The 14,418-nt window shown below is 42.9% G+C and overlaps 1 protein-coding gene across 9 annotated transcripts in view; it reads right to left on the bottom strand.

The window, feature by feature from the left end:
- Positions 1 to 14,418, bottom strand: part of MYO9A (myosin IXA) — a 178,817-nt gene that overhangs the window by 51,921 nt on the left and 112,478 nt on the right. For all 9 annotated transcript variants that reach the window (XM_071441936.1, XM_071441939.1, XM_071441937.1 and 6 more), the window contains one exon: positions 11,985 to 12,119. In XM_071441936.1, coding sequence (XP_071298037.1) covers positions 11,985 to 12,119 — 135 coding nt within the window. The remainder of the gene's footprint in view (positions 1 to 11,984; positions 12,120 to 14,418) is intronic.

Below are 14,418 nucleotides of genomic sequence, written 5' to 3'. Positions count from 1 at the left end.
ATGAACTTTCTCACACATTTTCTGTAAATAACTCATTGTTTTGCAATCTTTTATGGAGGAGGAGAAATTTGCTGGACTGTTGGTTTGTCCAGTGTCACCGGAGAGGTGGCACTTTCACCCTCCAATCCACTCTCACTTTTGGAAATCTATAAATGTTGGAATCAGAAAATAAAGTTCCCCTTTTTACCTTGAGAATAGCAGTGTGTCCATTTCGTGTCCTGTGGTGACACACAGAGATCAATTTCTCCCCAATATCCCATCCATCCCTGACCTCTGGCAGTGGAAGCCACTCCCTGTGTCCTGTCCCTCCATCCCTTGTCCCCAGTCCCTCTCCAGCTCTCCTGGAGCTCCTTCAGGCCCTGGCAGGGCTCTGAGGGTTCCCTGGATCCTTCTCTTGTCTCCAGGCTCTCCCAGCCTGGCTCCAGAGCAGAGGGGCTCCAGCCCTCAGAGCATCTCTGTGGCCTCCTCTGGGCTCTCTCCAGGAGCTCCAGATCTTTCTGATGTTGGATGCCATGGCTGGAGGCAGCTCTGCAGGTGGGGTCTCACCTGCATGGGGCAGAAGGGCAGATTCTCCTGCCTCCCACACTTTGGGATCTGGGGGTTTTGGGGTTCCCAGTGCATGTGGCTGGGGCATGTGGAACATCCCACCCATCAAAGTGTCACACAGTTTGCATCAATTAATATTTACTATTCAGTTGCTGGAAAGAAATTGTGGTACAACACATTAATTACACAGAAAAAGCAGCAAACCTCCCTTTCCTGCTTCCCTGGGCTCTGCTTTTCCATATGTCCCATTATTAATGGCCAGTGCTATATGAGCTAACAAAGAGACCTCCAGCTATACAAAGCCACAGCTCCAGCACCTGCAGAACCACCACCCTCCACAGTAAATGTGAGGATCTGCCCTGAAATTCAAGCTGAGGCCAAAAAAGCTACTCATTTCCCACCAAAATAGTTCTAACCCTTGCTCTCCTATAAAGGTTATCTCCTCTGAGATATACTTGCAACTGGATTACTTCAAGAAGTCTTTTGCAGAAATTGTTTTAGGGCATCAAAATAAAAGTAGAGTTTAAAAATCATAATTTTAGTCATATGCTTGAGGAGTTGTGACTCACTGTCTAAACAGATATTGGACCATGCACCTTACTCCAAAGTGCTACTGATCCAGCTGCCTTCTTACTTCTCTATCACAGGACATTTTGATGGCAGAATTGAAGATAAAAAGGAAACAAGTTTCAAAATCCTAATAGGATGCATATAATAATAACAATAACAATAACAATAACAATAACAATAACAATAACAATAACAATAACAATAACAATTATTATTATTATTATTATTATTATTATTATTATTATTATTATTGCTGCCTGTGCCTTTATTTTTAATATGAGCAAACAACTTTAAAAAAAAAGTATGTACGTCCTCATCCAAAATTAACATCAACTCCACAGATATTCTTAGAAATAAAGAGTCTGAAGAGCTTTGAGACATTTCACAAGGAAATTTTTGCTAAAACAACCCCTAGAAGGTCTTGAATTCACTATTGGAGACATTGTATAATCTTACAACAACAGTACAAATACAGATGTGTGCTGCCTTAGAAGGAGTTTTTAATATCCCTAAAGCCTTTGGGATTCAAAATATACAACATCCCATTGGGGAAAAAACTCCTGAAAATAAGGAATGACTCTGCATCATGAATTTTGTCTTCTCCTTTTACTTTTTAATCTTTTACCTTCAATTCTTGCCCAGCAAGCAGGACACAGCAGAACCTCACAACAACATTCTCAAAGCCCTGCTGAATTACAGGCAATCAAAAAAAAAAAATCACAGATTTGATTAAAACTCGTGGCATTTTGCAAGGCAGGAAAAAGCTTCTCTGCAGCAATCACAGGCTGTGTATTTCAGAGCAGGCACGAGCTGCTCCTGAGGGATTTCCCTGAGAGTCACTGGGAGTCAGCACCATCCATCAACTGCCTGCTTCCAACAGCCCTTAATGCACTGCAGGGTCCATTAGGCCCAGCTTTGCCAGCTCAAGACTGGTCAGGAGCATGCAGAGAGCAATAAAACCTTGGTGTGATGAGCCAAGAGCAGCATTATTTCAGTGGTGACAGGAGGGTGTTACCAGACTTGTATATTTATTATCCTGACTCTTTGTTGAAGTACTTGTGGGGGGCTTTACATTTTTTGCCCCCCAAAAACTCATAAATCATGTAGAGATTTATGTCTGCACACATCTAAGCTGAGAAACCATTGCTCTGCTCTAGAAGGCTCTAGATATCCATAATTCCACATGGGACATTCAGCAGCTGCACAGCAAATGTGCTGTGAAACTCCTCTGGCCACACTAAAAATTTATACTGCTGCTGAGATCAGTGCAAAAGCACTGATCAGCAATGCCAGATATGGAGGTTTTTTAAAAAATAGTCTAGTAAATGACCAAAAAAATACCAGAGTTCAAGGTCTCTACTTCTCTGGGCTCATTTTCAGCTGTTCCACAGACCTGATGGTCATCAGGTCCCTCCTGGCACAGTTTCCTTCAGCTGCAGGATTTTGGCTAATTCTCCCTCCTCTGCTCCTTTTTTTCCCTCTGGGCTGGGTCAGAAACTCTCACTCCCAGGCTCTGGGGTTCTTTTCCCTCCTTCCCATCCCCAACACAACCTGTTCCTGCTCTGGCCAAATGAGAAGAGGGATTCAAGTCCTCCACAAACAACCTTTTCCACAATCATTCAGAGATTTACTCTCATTTCAAGACAGGCAGCAGGAACTATTCCAGAGCAACTGTTCCAAAGCTTAAATGGAAATAAGTTCCCCTTATTCCTTTTTTCCTAGCATTTTTCCAGTTCCTTGTTTGGTTGCCTTCAGGATCTGAGCTCAAGAGATACAACTATGGCTTTGGGATGGTCTGCTGTAATTTCTGGGGTATTTGCTGCTCTGCAGAACACCCTGCAGATTGTTCATAGAAAGACAGAAGCTATAGAATAAAATCACTGCTGTCTATTAAACTTAATTAAACTGCAGTTGTTAATATTCCATGTGATTCCTATATTTGTCTTCTAATGACCATCTTCCTGCAGAATTCAGGAGATATCCTGAAAAGCTACCTCCAAAATATTCCTTCATCTCTGAGAATGACAACAAAGCCATCCTTTGATGGATGCAGGGTCCTGGAGCACTGGAATATTAGGGAATTCCATTCAAACAACAGGATGCTTTTATTTAACAAGACAAAAACAACATGAAACAAATTTCATTCAAAGAGAAAGGCTTCAAACTGGAGGTTAATTAAACATCAGCTTAAATTTATACATTGATTTAAAACTAAGTTATGTTTAGGGGCACATTCAAATGTCCTATTCCTGGAAGATCATCTTTACATTAGGAACCAAATTGTTGACATCACCACTATGCAAAGGTTTCTAGTGCAGTGAAGTCCACAGAGCCCCTTTTTTTGGCATCCTTACTTGCAATAAAAATGTGAGATTTACTCCTCCCATCCCTGGACACCTGAAACCTGGTCTGCTGGAAAGTGGAGCAATGCAAGCTCACTGGAGAGAAGAGCACTGAGCTCCCAGACTTGGCAAAAGAAATGGAGCAAAGAACTGAAAAAAGACATTGGGGGTTTTTTTTAGAGTCCAGCAGCTCCATATTTTCATTTAATTATTGGATGAGATGGTACAGATTGCTCTCCAGGTGACCTCTATGGACTCCATGAGGGGATTCCTGCTTCCCAAGTGGGAATTCAGAAACAGCTTTGCTGCCCTAAGCATGGAGAGAGACATTGGCACTATGTCAGCACAGGGTCACTGAAGGGATCTGAGTAAAACACAGTTTATGATGTTCAAATATATTAAAAAATATATAAAATGGGCATGCAGACTTTGAAATGCACATGGAATATAAGAGTAAATCTCTACTCCCATGCAGTGTTAGCTGAGGCAAAGCAGCATGTAAAATCTGGGGTACCAAACAACCAGAATGGGGCAGAATATACAACATTTTAAAGCAGGAAAATTACTGGAACTCCAGGAAAGGGGGCACTGTTAAAGGGTAGCTCTGCCTGCCTACACTGACCCAGAGCATGAACGCTGCCCATGGCACAGAATAATGAATTTAAAATTAAAACATACTTTTCCTGATGCTGAGCATAAGGAAAACCTTCCCAACTGGGCTGCAAGGCCTGATGGCAACCCTCCTGCCAGGAACAGAAATATCCTGTGATTTTATAGTTGGAGTTGTTGAGAACCAAGTCCTGTTATCTCTACAGGAGCATTGGACCAGTTTTGTTATCAGGACTTTATTTCAGTGCTAAACCAAACCAAAACACTCTAATCCAGGGTGGAATTAAAGATTTCTTTATCCTGAGTGGGATAAAACACCCACAAGCCCAACAAAATCTTGGGAGATGCTGGAAAATGTCTTTACATATGATCATCAATTACTCTGTATCCAGCTACAATCATCAGTAAATAAACCCAAATGCTAAAAAGCACAGTTAGGGGAGAAAAAGTTACACACAATTTTTAAACTCCCACTTATGTAGATTTGATATCTGAGATAAATATGATATCTAAATAAAATATCTAAATTCTCTTTGGAGTAACATGGTCCCTGGGTGCTGCTGCTCCCCAAAATCATGTGGCAAAGTTCAGAGATGGGGAGGGAGGGACAAGGGGCTTGAAAAGCTTCAGAGGAGAGGAAATGCAGCTTAAATGAAACAGGAGATGTGATAAAAATAAATTAAAACCATAATAAATTCTTCATCTGTCTAAAAGCACAAAACTCGGGGTTTAGGAAGTTCAAATCAAAAGGTAGTGAAAAGTCCCTCCTAAAGATAAAGGTTTTACCATGATATGTGAAATTTGTTGCCCTATCATGGGATATCAAAGATGCAAATTTTCCCATGATTTAAAGAGGTCTGGAGGGCTTTGGGCATCCATCCACACATCCTGCAAGCCAAAAGCCCTGAAAATCCCTCAGTGTTTCAGTGCCCTGGAGGCAGATGTCTTATCCCACAGGGATATTGCCATTAGTCACAGTGAGAATTGAGAAACAGCCCCAAAAATAAGATTCACAACCCCCAAGAGCAGCAGAAACCTCCACCAACTCATTCACCTCCTCCCACCAGGCAGAGCTAGAGCAGATCCAGGAGTTTATCTACGCCAGCTTTTCCCTACTGAGGCATAGGAAAACCTTGTTTACACAAAATTCCCAGATTAAAGTGAGAAATCAACTGAAAAATCCCTTTTCCCAGCGTAACTCCATGTGGGAACATTTCCCATCGAGCTCCTGTCATAAAAACTCGTGTAAATCCAGAGCCATACGATCAAGAGGCAGCTACTTTTGGATGTCTAAATGTATATATTTGGCATCAAAATTCCCGACTAAACAGAAGGGTGTGAAATTCCTCTCTTCTTGCCTTGAACACCATCTGCTTCAGCTTCAGTTTCTTTGCAAAGTGAGAAACGAGGAATTGACGCCCCTTCCACATCTCTCTCTCCATTCCTAGCTCAAATCCCCTGTTGAAAATAATCCCAAAATATTTTTGTATCGTATGTTAAAAAAGGGTTGTTGTTAAAGAAAAACTTAAAGGAGCTAAACTTCAAAAAGGTTCTTTTCTGGCTATGTATGGACACATGTTCATCCTAAAATCCATCCTGGGGAGCTTGGGAAAATTAGTCCACAGCTGGAAATGGCAACAAGGTGTGGGAGAAAGGATTCTGCCCTAAGGATTCCTCCATCCAGGAATGAGCCCATCCCATGAAGGGTTAATTGTTGATTCAGCAAATGGGCACTGTGAGCCAGGCCCAGCAGAATCATCCCAGCATAAACTGATGATTCAAATGAGTTTGATATCATAAATCCATGGGATGTGGAAAGGTCCTAAATGATTGAGAACAATATCTGGTCCTCAGTCTGCTTGTGCTGCAGACGGGGTGGATGCCTCGAGTTCCCGACATCCCTCCAGGAAAAGATGCTGAGGCTGATGGTTTCATTTAGGAATGAGGATTTTTATGTTTGTTCTCCATTTCAGTAGAAAAGGAATTTATAGACACAGACATAAATATAAATATATAACACATATGTTTTTTAACCATGTGCTCACAGACACAACAACTATAAATACTGAACCACATTCTCTATGGGTACATGAGCTATAAACAGGTTTTTAAGGCCCCCTCTGTCCATGACAACATGAGGCAGTGCAGGGGAGCTGAGGAGCCTTCCCTTGAAGCCAAAGTTCTCTCTCCTTCCAGGTGACTATTTCAGCAGCTCCTCATCAAATGCCACGTGAATTTGGTTTTATTCTGATGTTTCATCCACTGATAATCTCCCCCCTGCTGTACATAGGCATATTTGAATTTATTGGAATTCGGACTCTCCAAGTGTTTTAAACCAGCAGGTTCAGCCCTGAAAATCCTGTGCCAGCTCCAAACCACCCATCTCTGAGCTCAAATCAGCTCCCTGAACTTCAGTGGCAACAAGGTTTAGATCATAAATTATATTTTGCTCTCAAAATGGGCAGAATTGGGTTTGCATGGTTCAGCTGGCAGCACACACATTGCCATGATCCCATGGGCTCTCTCTGCAGAAACATCTTCCCAAGCTGCCCTTACACAGCCAGGAGAAGCACGAGCTTAACATTGCTGTGTGATCTGCTGGGGGACCAATTCCTTTCATTTCTTGTGATCAAAATAAAAGAGGAAAAGAAATATCTCTATCTGCATCTGTCAGCACCTTGTGAGATGGATCAGAGTTAGGAAATCAGAGAAGGAACCTCCACAGTGGTCATGTGAGGACCAGACTGGTGCTTGAGGCTGAACATTTCCCTTCCAGTTCCACTCCACGCTTGTGTCAATTAACACACTCCTGATTCCAGTCCTGCCACAATAAGACCATTTTTAGGTTGGTTGAAGTATTTTAGAGGCTTTTAAAGATTTCCTGCTCATCATCTTGCTTAAGAGGAAAGGTCACATTGCACAACTCTGTCCTATGAAAATCCATCAACAGAAACACAGAATGGTTGGGCTGGAAGAGACCCTAAAGATCTTCTGTTTCCAAGATCTTGTGGACACCTTCCACCAGCCCAGGGTGCTCCAAGCCCTGTCTGACCTGGCCTTGAACACTTCCAGGGATGGGGCAGCCACAGCTGCTCTGGGTAACCTCTGCCAGGGCCTCACCACGCTACAGGGAAGAGTTTCTTCCCAATATTCCATTTGACCCTGCCCTCTACCAGTGGGAAGCCATTCCCCCTTGTCCTGGCACTCCAAACCCTTCTTGTACCATTAATAAATAAAAAATTTGTATCCCTGGCACAGTCTGTGCATTTATTTAGCCAATACATCTGAGTAGGAACCACAATCAGCAGAAAACATCATCTACCTGGAAAAAGAGCTCAGAGGAGAGGAAAAAAGCTCAAGGGATCATGGGGCACTTGAGGGATAAGGGCACTGGGAGCAAGCACCTGTGAATTGGAGAGTTACAGCAAGGAGCATGGGATGAGGGGTGGGCTTGCCAGATGCAGCACTTCTCTGCATCAGGGATAAATTAAAGGTTAAGAAATTCCATATGAGGAGAGCTGTAGCTGGATGATCTTTTAGGTCCCTTCCAACTCAATCTATTTTACGGTATCAGAGGATATATAAATAATATAAGAGATTAGGATATATCCTATTACAGGTCACACATTATATGCTATGTTTATATATTTACTGCTCATTATTTGGAGAAACCCAGACACAAGTGGGTGGCAAATGAAGCCCCCCAGTCCCAGCCATGCAACATCCATGGACTCAAAGATGCTGGAAGGACAAAAGACAAAGCTCTGGGGGTCTGACAATGGATCCTAGAATCACTGAGCTTGGAAAAGACCTCCCAGACCACTGAGTTCAACTTGTGCCTGATCCCCACCCTGTCACCAGCCCAGAGCACTGAGTGACATAGCCAGGTGTGCCTTGTACACCTCCAGGGATGGGGGTTCCACCACCTCCTGGGCAGTTCCAGTGCCTGACCACCCTTTCCATGAAGCAACTCCTCCCGATGTCCAACCCTAACCCACCCTGGCACAGCTTGATCAGAGTTGTCCTTCCTTTCACTAACGTGCTCTGAAATCTCCCTGCCCTGCAGATACCTTTAACCAGCTCTCAGCATCCTGATTTTTATTAGTATAATTTATGTGCTCTAAGCATCTTCCTCTTCTCGCAAACATGAGTTGCATTCGATGGCGTTCTGCCAAACCATAAATCAATAACTTGTGCAGCTTGTTCTTTCTCCACGGGTCATGTGGCCCACAGCTGGCCAACATTTCTCAGAGGGCAGCCACTCTCCCATCTCCAAGGAAAACAAATTTGAACTGAGCCTCCCAGGACTCAATGCTTGACTTCTGATGGTTGGGTTTTGTCTTCAGAGGCAATAAAGAGGCCTTAATCCTAACCAGTGATGAGATACAGAAAAATCCCTAGCTGGAAGGAAAGGAAGAGTGTTCCAAGCAGTAGGAGAGAGATCTTTTTTCATCATTTATTTTCTATTTAAATATTTTAGATTGATGCTTTTTAAAATTAATTCACTCCCACATGAAATTCTAAATGCAAAATTTAGGTAAGATATCTAAACTCATTTTAGAGTGTCATGTTCCTGGGGGCTGTTATTCCTCAGAATCATGAGGTGGATTCAGAGGTGGTTGGAGGTAGTGACCAGACCTCCAAGACCATCAAATCACACCTCCAACCAAACACCACCATGACTTAGTCCAGACTGTTGGATTGCTCCAGCTATTGCACAGGACCAGTAAACCCTACACACCTCTCTAAATATTTACAGAGTTTTGGATGGCTGAGCAAACATTCCATAGGATGCTTTATCCTGATGAAATTTAGTTTTTCAGTCTGAGCAGGCTGACATTTACTGGCTGGGACACCAAGCTCACCAGGGACTCCATCAGAAAATAGACTTCACTGAACACCTGAGCTCCTGCCAGTTGATTGTACTCCAAATTCTGTATTTTTTTCAGCCTCTACCTTGGTTATTTATGGATTTTTTAAAACAATAAAAACATGCCCTTGAAACTGAAGTTTGGTGGGTAAGCAAAAGCTGGAAAAAGAGGTAGAAAAGAACTTTAATAGCAAGACCTGTGGGATGGAAAGCTACAGGATGAGTCCTCAACCTTTGCAAAGCATCAGCTGAACCAGGGAAACGTGGGTGAGGTGGAGAGAACCAGATGGGCCTCGGCAGGGATGGGGGAAGATCAGCGAGGACAAAGATGACAAAGTTTGGAGAATGGGATACACAAAGAAATAAAAACTTGTACTCCTGGCCCTTAAACTGCCAAGGACCTGGAAATTTGGAGGAAGCTCATATCATAGTGGTATGGTACTGGTGACCTCCAAACTAAACTTCCAAACTTCATCTGCAGCAATTATTTAGCACAATGCCCTAAAAAAACCTAAATTTAAGAGCTGCTGTATTTTTGGGAGATACCAGGCTGAAGATCAAGGATGCCTCGGTGGTTGTTTGCAAACCACTGGAAATAGTGCCATCTTCAGACAGAAGGTTTAAAAAAAGATTCACCAGACACATTGTATTAGATTTCAACGTGGAAAATAGAGAATAAAATTTAAGATAATCCCATGGTTCTCCCAGAGGACAGTGGTGGATATTTTGGTTTCCATAACATCAACAGCATGTCATGGCAACAATTCCATCATGGCTAAATGCAGCTCTGGCAGACAAATTCTATTAGGATTTCAAGAAAAATCCTCAGTGACTATTTAATTTTGCCACTTATTTTTTTGGCAGAGGTGTCTGGGTATCTCAGCAATCTCTCTTTGGCCTCCTGCAAGCTTTGGAGACCTGAGGATTCAGAGAAGGATCTATCCATTTCAGGTCCCCTATCACCAAGACATGAAAGAAACCCTTATGAAGATACAAATACCTCAGATAAATTCACATTTTGAAGTAACAGAACTATTTTTCTCCCTAGAAACACAATATTAACTCCCTGGTCTTCATTTGTAGACTCATGACTATCATTAAAAAACCTGTGGGCCAGTGAGGAATGAAGAATATTCTGAAGACCCAAGATCTGAATATGAGTCCTTGAGTTTTCTTTCCATCTAATCCACTCCTCCACATGCAGCTGGAATTCCAGGGAAAGTAAATGGTTAAACCATCTAATTCATTCACCCAAGGATCAGTGCTCGTGCAGCTGCACAGATTATTGTATTTATGGACTCAATCTATGCCAAGAAGTCTGAATTTTCTAGCAGCAAAGCTCACAGTGCTCCAGCCAGGATCCAGGAGGATGACGTGCTCAGGCATTAGGAACTGGAATGGGCCCTTTGCAGTTTGATGGCTCCACAACTGCTCCTCACATCCATACAGCAAACACTGACTCCAGGGACTTCACATGCCTGACAGATTTCCAGGAGAAACCTAACGAGCTCTGAAGGTGCTCCAAGAAGAATTAGGGATTGCTGCACTCAGGACCTCTGTGCATCCCCCAGGCTTGGGGGGGAGCACTGACCTACTAAGAAATCCCAGCCCAATAACAGGAATGCCCTCATGGGAGATGGCATCTTGGAGGAGGCTGCTGAAACCCCACCTCATGGAGGAATCATCTGTCTCCAGCTTTGAGGAAGGATCCTCCCTCCTTGGGTCTCTTCTAGGGAGGTTATGGCAGCATTTATAAAAAATCCAGCTGGTTTGGCTTTGTGATAGTATCAAAATTTGCATTTTTATGGTGGACAAAGGGAAAATAAACCTGTCTCTAGAAACAGACAGGTTATCCCACTATTAGAGCATCTGTTGAGTAGGGCACATCTACATACAAAGGCCACTTAAAAAACTGAAATTAAATTGCTTTGAGCAGCTCTGCTCTACCTTATTAATCAAAACCAAAGAGATAAACAGAAACCATCAAACTCATGAACAAATACTCCCTAAGTGACCCACTTGTTTTACAACACTTGTTTTTTCAACATCCTCATATTCAAGGCAACTTTTTCTTCTGAATTTTCCAATCTCTGAGAACACTGGAGAAGCCCAAAACAAAACGATCAGGGTTTTTGGGAAGGGTTGGGTGAATTCTGTAATGATGATAAGGAGGGTTCCCCTTGGCCTCCCCCAAGAAGGATTTCACCTGGAGAGAGGACAGGCAGACTGTCTTGTAAAAAATAAAAGGCATTTTGAAGGTCTCTAACATATTTCCTGTGTTGTACAGCCCAATAATAGTTGTTTATCCATGAAACAACACATGGATGTTGAAAGAAACTTCCAGTTTTCTTGTCCTGCTTGTTGTTGGATAACAAATGGAGAAGCCTCCTCCCATCACTCTAAACCATCTTGTGTGGGTTAACCTGCTGGATTGCAGCCTGTGCTTTTGGTGTCTCTCTTAGAGTGCACTAATTTGAGGCTGGAAAGCATCACCCTGTCCTAACATAAATAAAGCAAAGCTTAAAGTTCTACCTTTCCTAATCTGCCAGGGCTATTGAAGATCATAATGCTCTCAAGTCTGACCTCTGAGAACACATGAGAGGGACATTTCCCCTCCCTTCCCACAAATCAACACTGGAAGGCAAAAAAACACTGGAAGATTGGGGTGGCTTTTTCACTAGATACCAAAAAATAACTTTTATGTGATATCAAATGGCACAGCAGCATGTCCAGGCAAAGGCAAGGAAGGAATTGCTCATTCCCTGATAAGCCCTCTCAGCACATATCAAGGAGACAACAGAACAGTGGTTAAGGTCTTCATGATGTTTTTGGAAGCCAAAATGTTTATTTTAAACCAGCAAATGCCTGGCTGGATTGTATTTTACAGGTGGAAGTTTGTCATACGGTCAATTAGAAGTTAAATTGGACTAATTCAGTGTACACTCCTTAACAAAACAGAATTAAAGGGACAATTTCAGAACTTTATCAGGGCCACAAAGTCATGTCAATATTCACTGGCATTAGAGAGTAAATATTTCTGGACTTACCTGTTCCAGTTTAAAGATGTGTTGGTTAAAGTAGTGCTGCAAGCGCTCGTTGGCAAAGTTAATGCAGAATTGTTCAAAACTATTGTTTTCATAGTCTTCAAACCCAAAAATATCAAGCACTCCAATGGATAAAGTCTGCAAAAAAATGAAGAGTGAGGATTAGAATAAAATCACATTAAGCAGATTATTTGTACACGGTACATAATCAAAAGCACACAGACAGAATTAAATAAACTTAATAGTAGGAATTTTAATAGAATTGTTGATATTTTGCCATTTGGAAGACTTCTCCAAATCAGAGAGACAACATGTAGCTTTAGATATCTGGACAAAAGAGCTTGTTCTAAGAGAAAAGCCCTTCAAGAGATGATTTTTTTTTCTTATTTACAAACAAATGGCCATCTTTGAAGAAACCTGAAGCCTCTTCCAAGTTATTCCATTGGATTTAAGAGTATTGACCTTCAGAAGGGAAAAATGGGGATAGGCTTGGGAAACAAAAGCTTGCATGGTGAAGACAACCCATGGGAACACATCTCCAAGGTGAAAGTGCTGTCCAAGCAAACCCACTCCAGCTGCAAACCTCCAAAAGAAACTCCAATGCATCAGAGCTTCCCATGGAAATAATCTTTAGTTCTCCTGGTGAAAACTGAAATAGTGTCACAAATAAAGCATCCACCTTGTTTGTCAGATGGGTCAGACAATGGACTGATGTTTGGGGGCATTGAGTCGCTCCTGCCTCCCTGAAAGGGGGGAATTTACACAAAAATAATAATGCTGCTGAAAAAGGGAGCCCAAAGCCCTGACTAGCTAACACTCAGCCCTAACTGCTGGCCCTGCCCTGCTCCTGTGACACCTGGCTGTGTTCACATGGCTCTCCTGTCTTCTGGAACCTTCTTCCACCAGCTCCTGCCAGTTTGGGATGAAGGATTTGGAGGGACACCTCTGTGCTCCTTTAGTTCATGGGCAAGAGAGGTGTAAAGAGGGACCCATCCCATTTTTTTTTAACCCATTGGCACTATGAGCCCTATATTCTCTCTAATGAACTTCCAGAAGTTCACAATAGGTAAGTTTTGCTTTTATTAAATCCATAACCCATAATATAAATTGCAGGACTTGGCCAATTACAGTTCTAAAGAGTCTTTTTTTCCCCATCACTTTGATGATTTTGTGAACCTCAGCCATATCTCACTCCAGGCTTTTCCCCAAATTGAAGAGCCAATGCCTGTTTGGTCTCTAATCTACAATTACCTCTTGAGAAGCTCATCAAGATGTGGGTGCACCAAGGTTTCCTATATTGGTAAAGTGAGCTCAGTGCTGCAGTGAATTCCCTGCTTGCTTTGCATCCTCCTGGCCTCCTCCTCTCCCCACACCAGCCAGGCAAGGAGAGGCAGTGGATCTCTGGCCAGGCATATGTTGGCCCACAGGTGAGTGCAACCCATCATCTCCTGGCTCAGACTGTGCTTCCTACCCTTGATGGGAGTAGAAATGTGGAACTTTCTCCTTTGTGTAGGTACTGGGTTTCATAAAACTTGAGCCTTCTGCCTGTCAGATGGATTTGGGAAACCCGGAGGAAGAGGGACATGGGGATGTGTCAGCAAATAAACCTCATCCACAGAGGGAGCTGGAGTGAAAAACAAGCTCAAGATACAGTTTCTGCTGCAGCTTCCATGCCTGTGCATGACTGTTGTGTTAAACACCTAATTCATAATTAGTGTCATAAATAACACTCGTACTGTGCCCACCCAAAAAGGCTGCTGTCATCAGAAAAGAAGTGAAGAGCCTGAAGGACACATTTGGGGAGAGCTCCACCAGCAGCTTGTTAGAGCACCATGCACCAACCAAAGCCACCTCTTACAAATACTCCTTTCACCCATTACAATTAATTAAATAATTAATAAGAGAGGTAAAAACATTAACACTGGTCAAATGAGCCAAGCCTTAAGCAGGGAGGAGAAATATCCCCTCCCTTCCACCTCAAAAAACCTGAGAGCTGCCACATGCCCTGGTTTTAGTTCTATGGTGCTACCTGCACTTTGGATTTTCTAACACTAATTCCACTGCCAGGAATACAAACCAGACTGTCCACAGGCCTCCTCACACTGCCTTTTGTCCATTTTCAACACGTCACACAATGTGGGAGGAAAATATTCCCTCTGTGCCTGACTCCTGAGCAGGGAACCACCTACGGCTGGAGCGGGCACGGCTGCCGTGGGCAGAGCGGCCGCTGGGCCCTGAGTTGGGGCTTTGTCTGACCTGGACTCTGGCCACTGGGACAAGCAAAAACACAACAAAAAAAGCATTTAAGCACAAAGATAAGTCTTTAAACCATTTTCCAAGAGCTCATTGACTACTTCATCTTTTGTCCAGGCTTTTCTCCCTATTCCAGGGCCAGACAGTCTCTACCTCCCTGATGCCATGACAAGGACGAAGGCCC

Source organism: Agelaius tricolor, unplaced genomic scaffold (genome assembly GCF_023055355.1).
Source record: "Agelaius tricolor isolate 1412-34295 unplaced genomic scaffold, bAgeTri1.0.p SCAF_16, whole genome shotgun sequence".
Taxonomy (NCBI): domain Eukaryota; kingdom Metazoa; phylum Chordata; class Aves; order Passeriformes; family Icteridae; genus Agelaius; species Agelaius tricolor.
The sequence above is the reverse complement of the archived record's forward strand: the minus strand, read 5'-3'. Positions and strand labels throughout refer to the sequence as shown.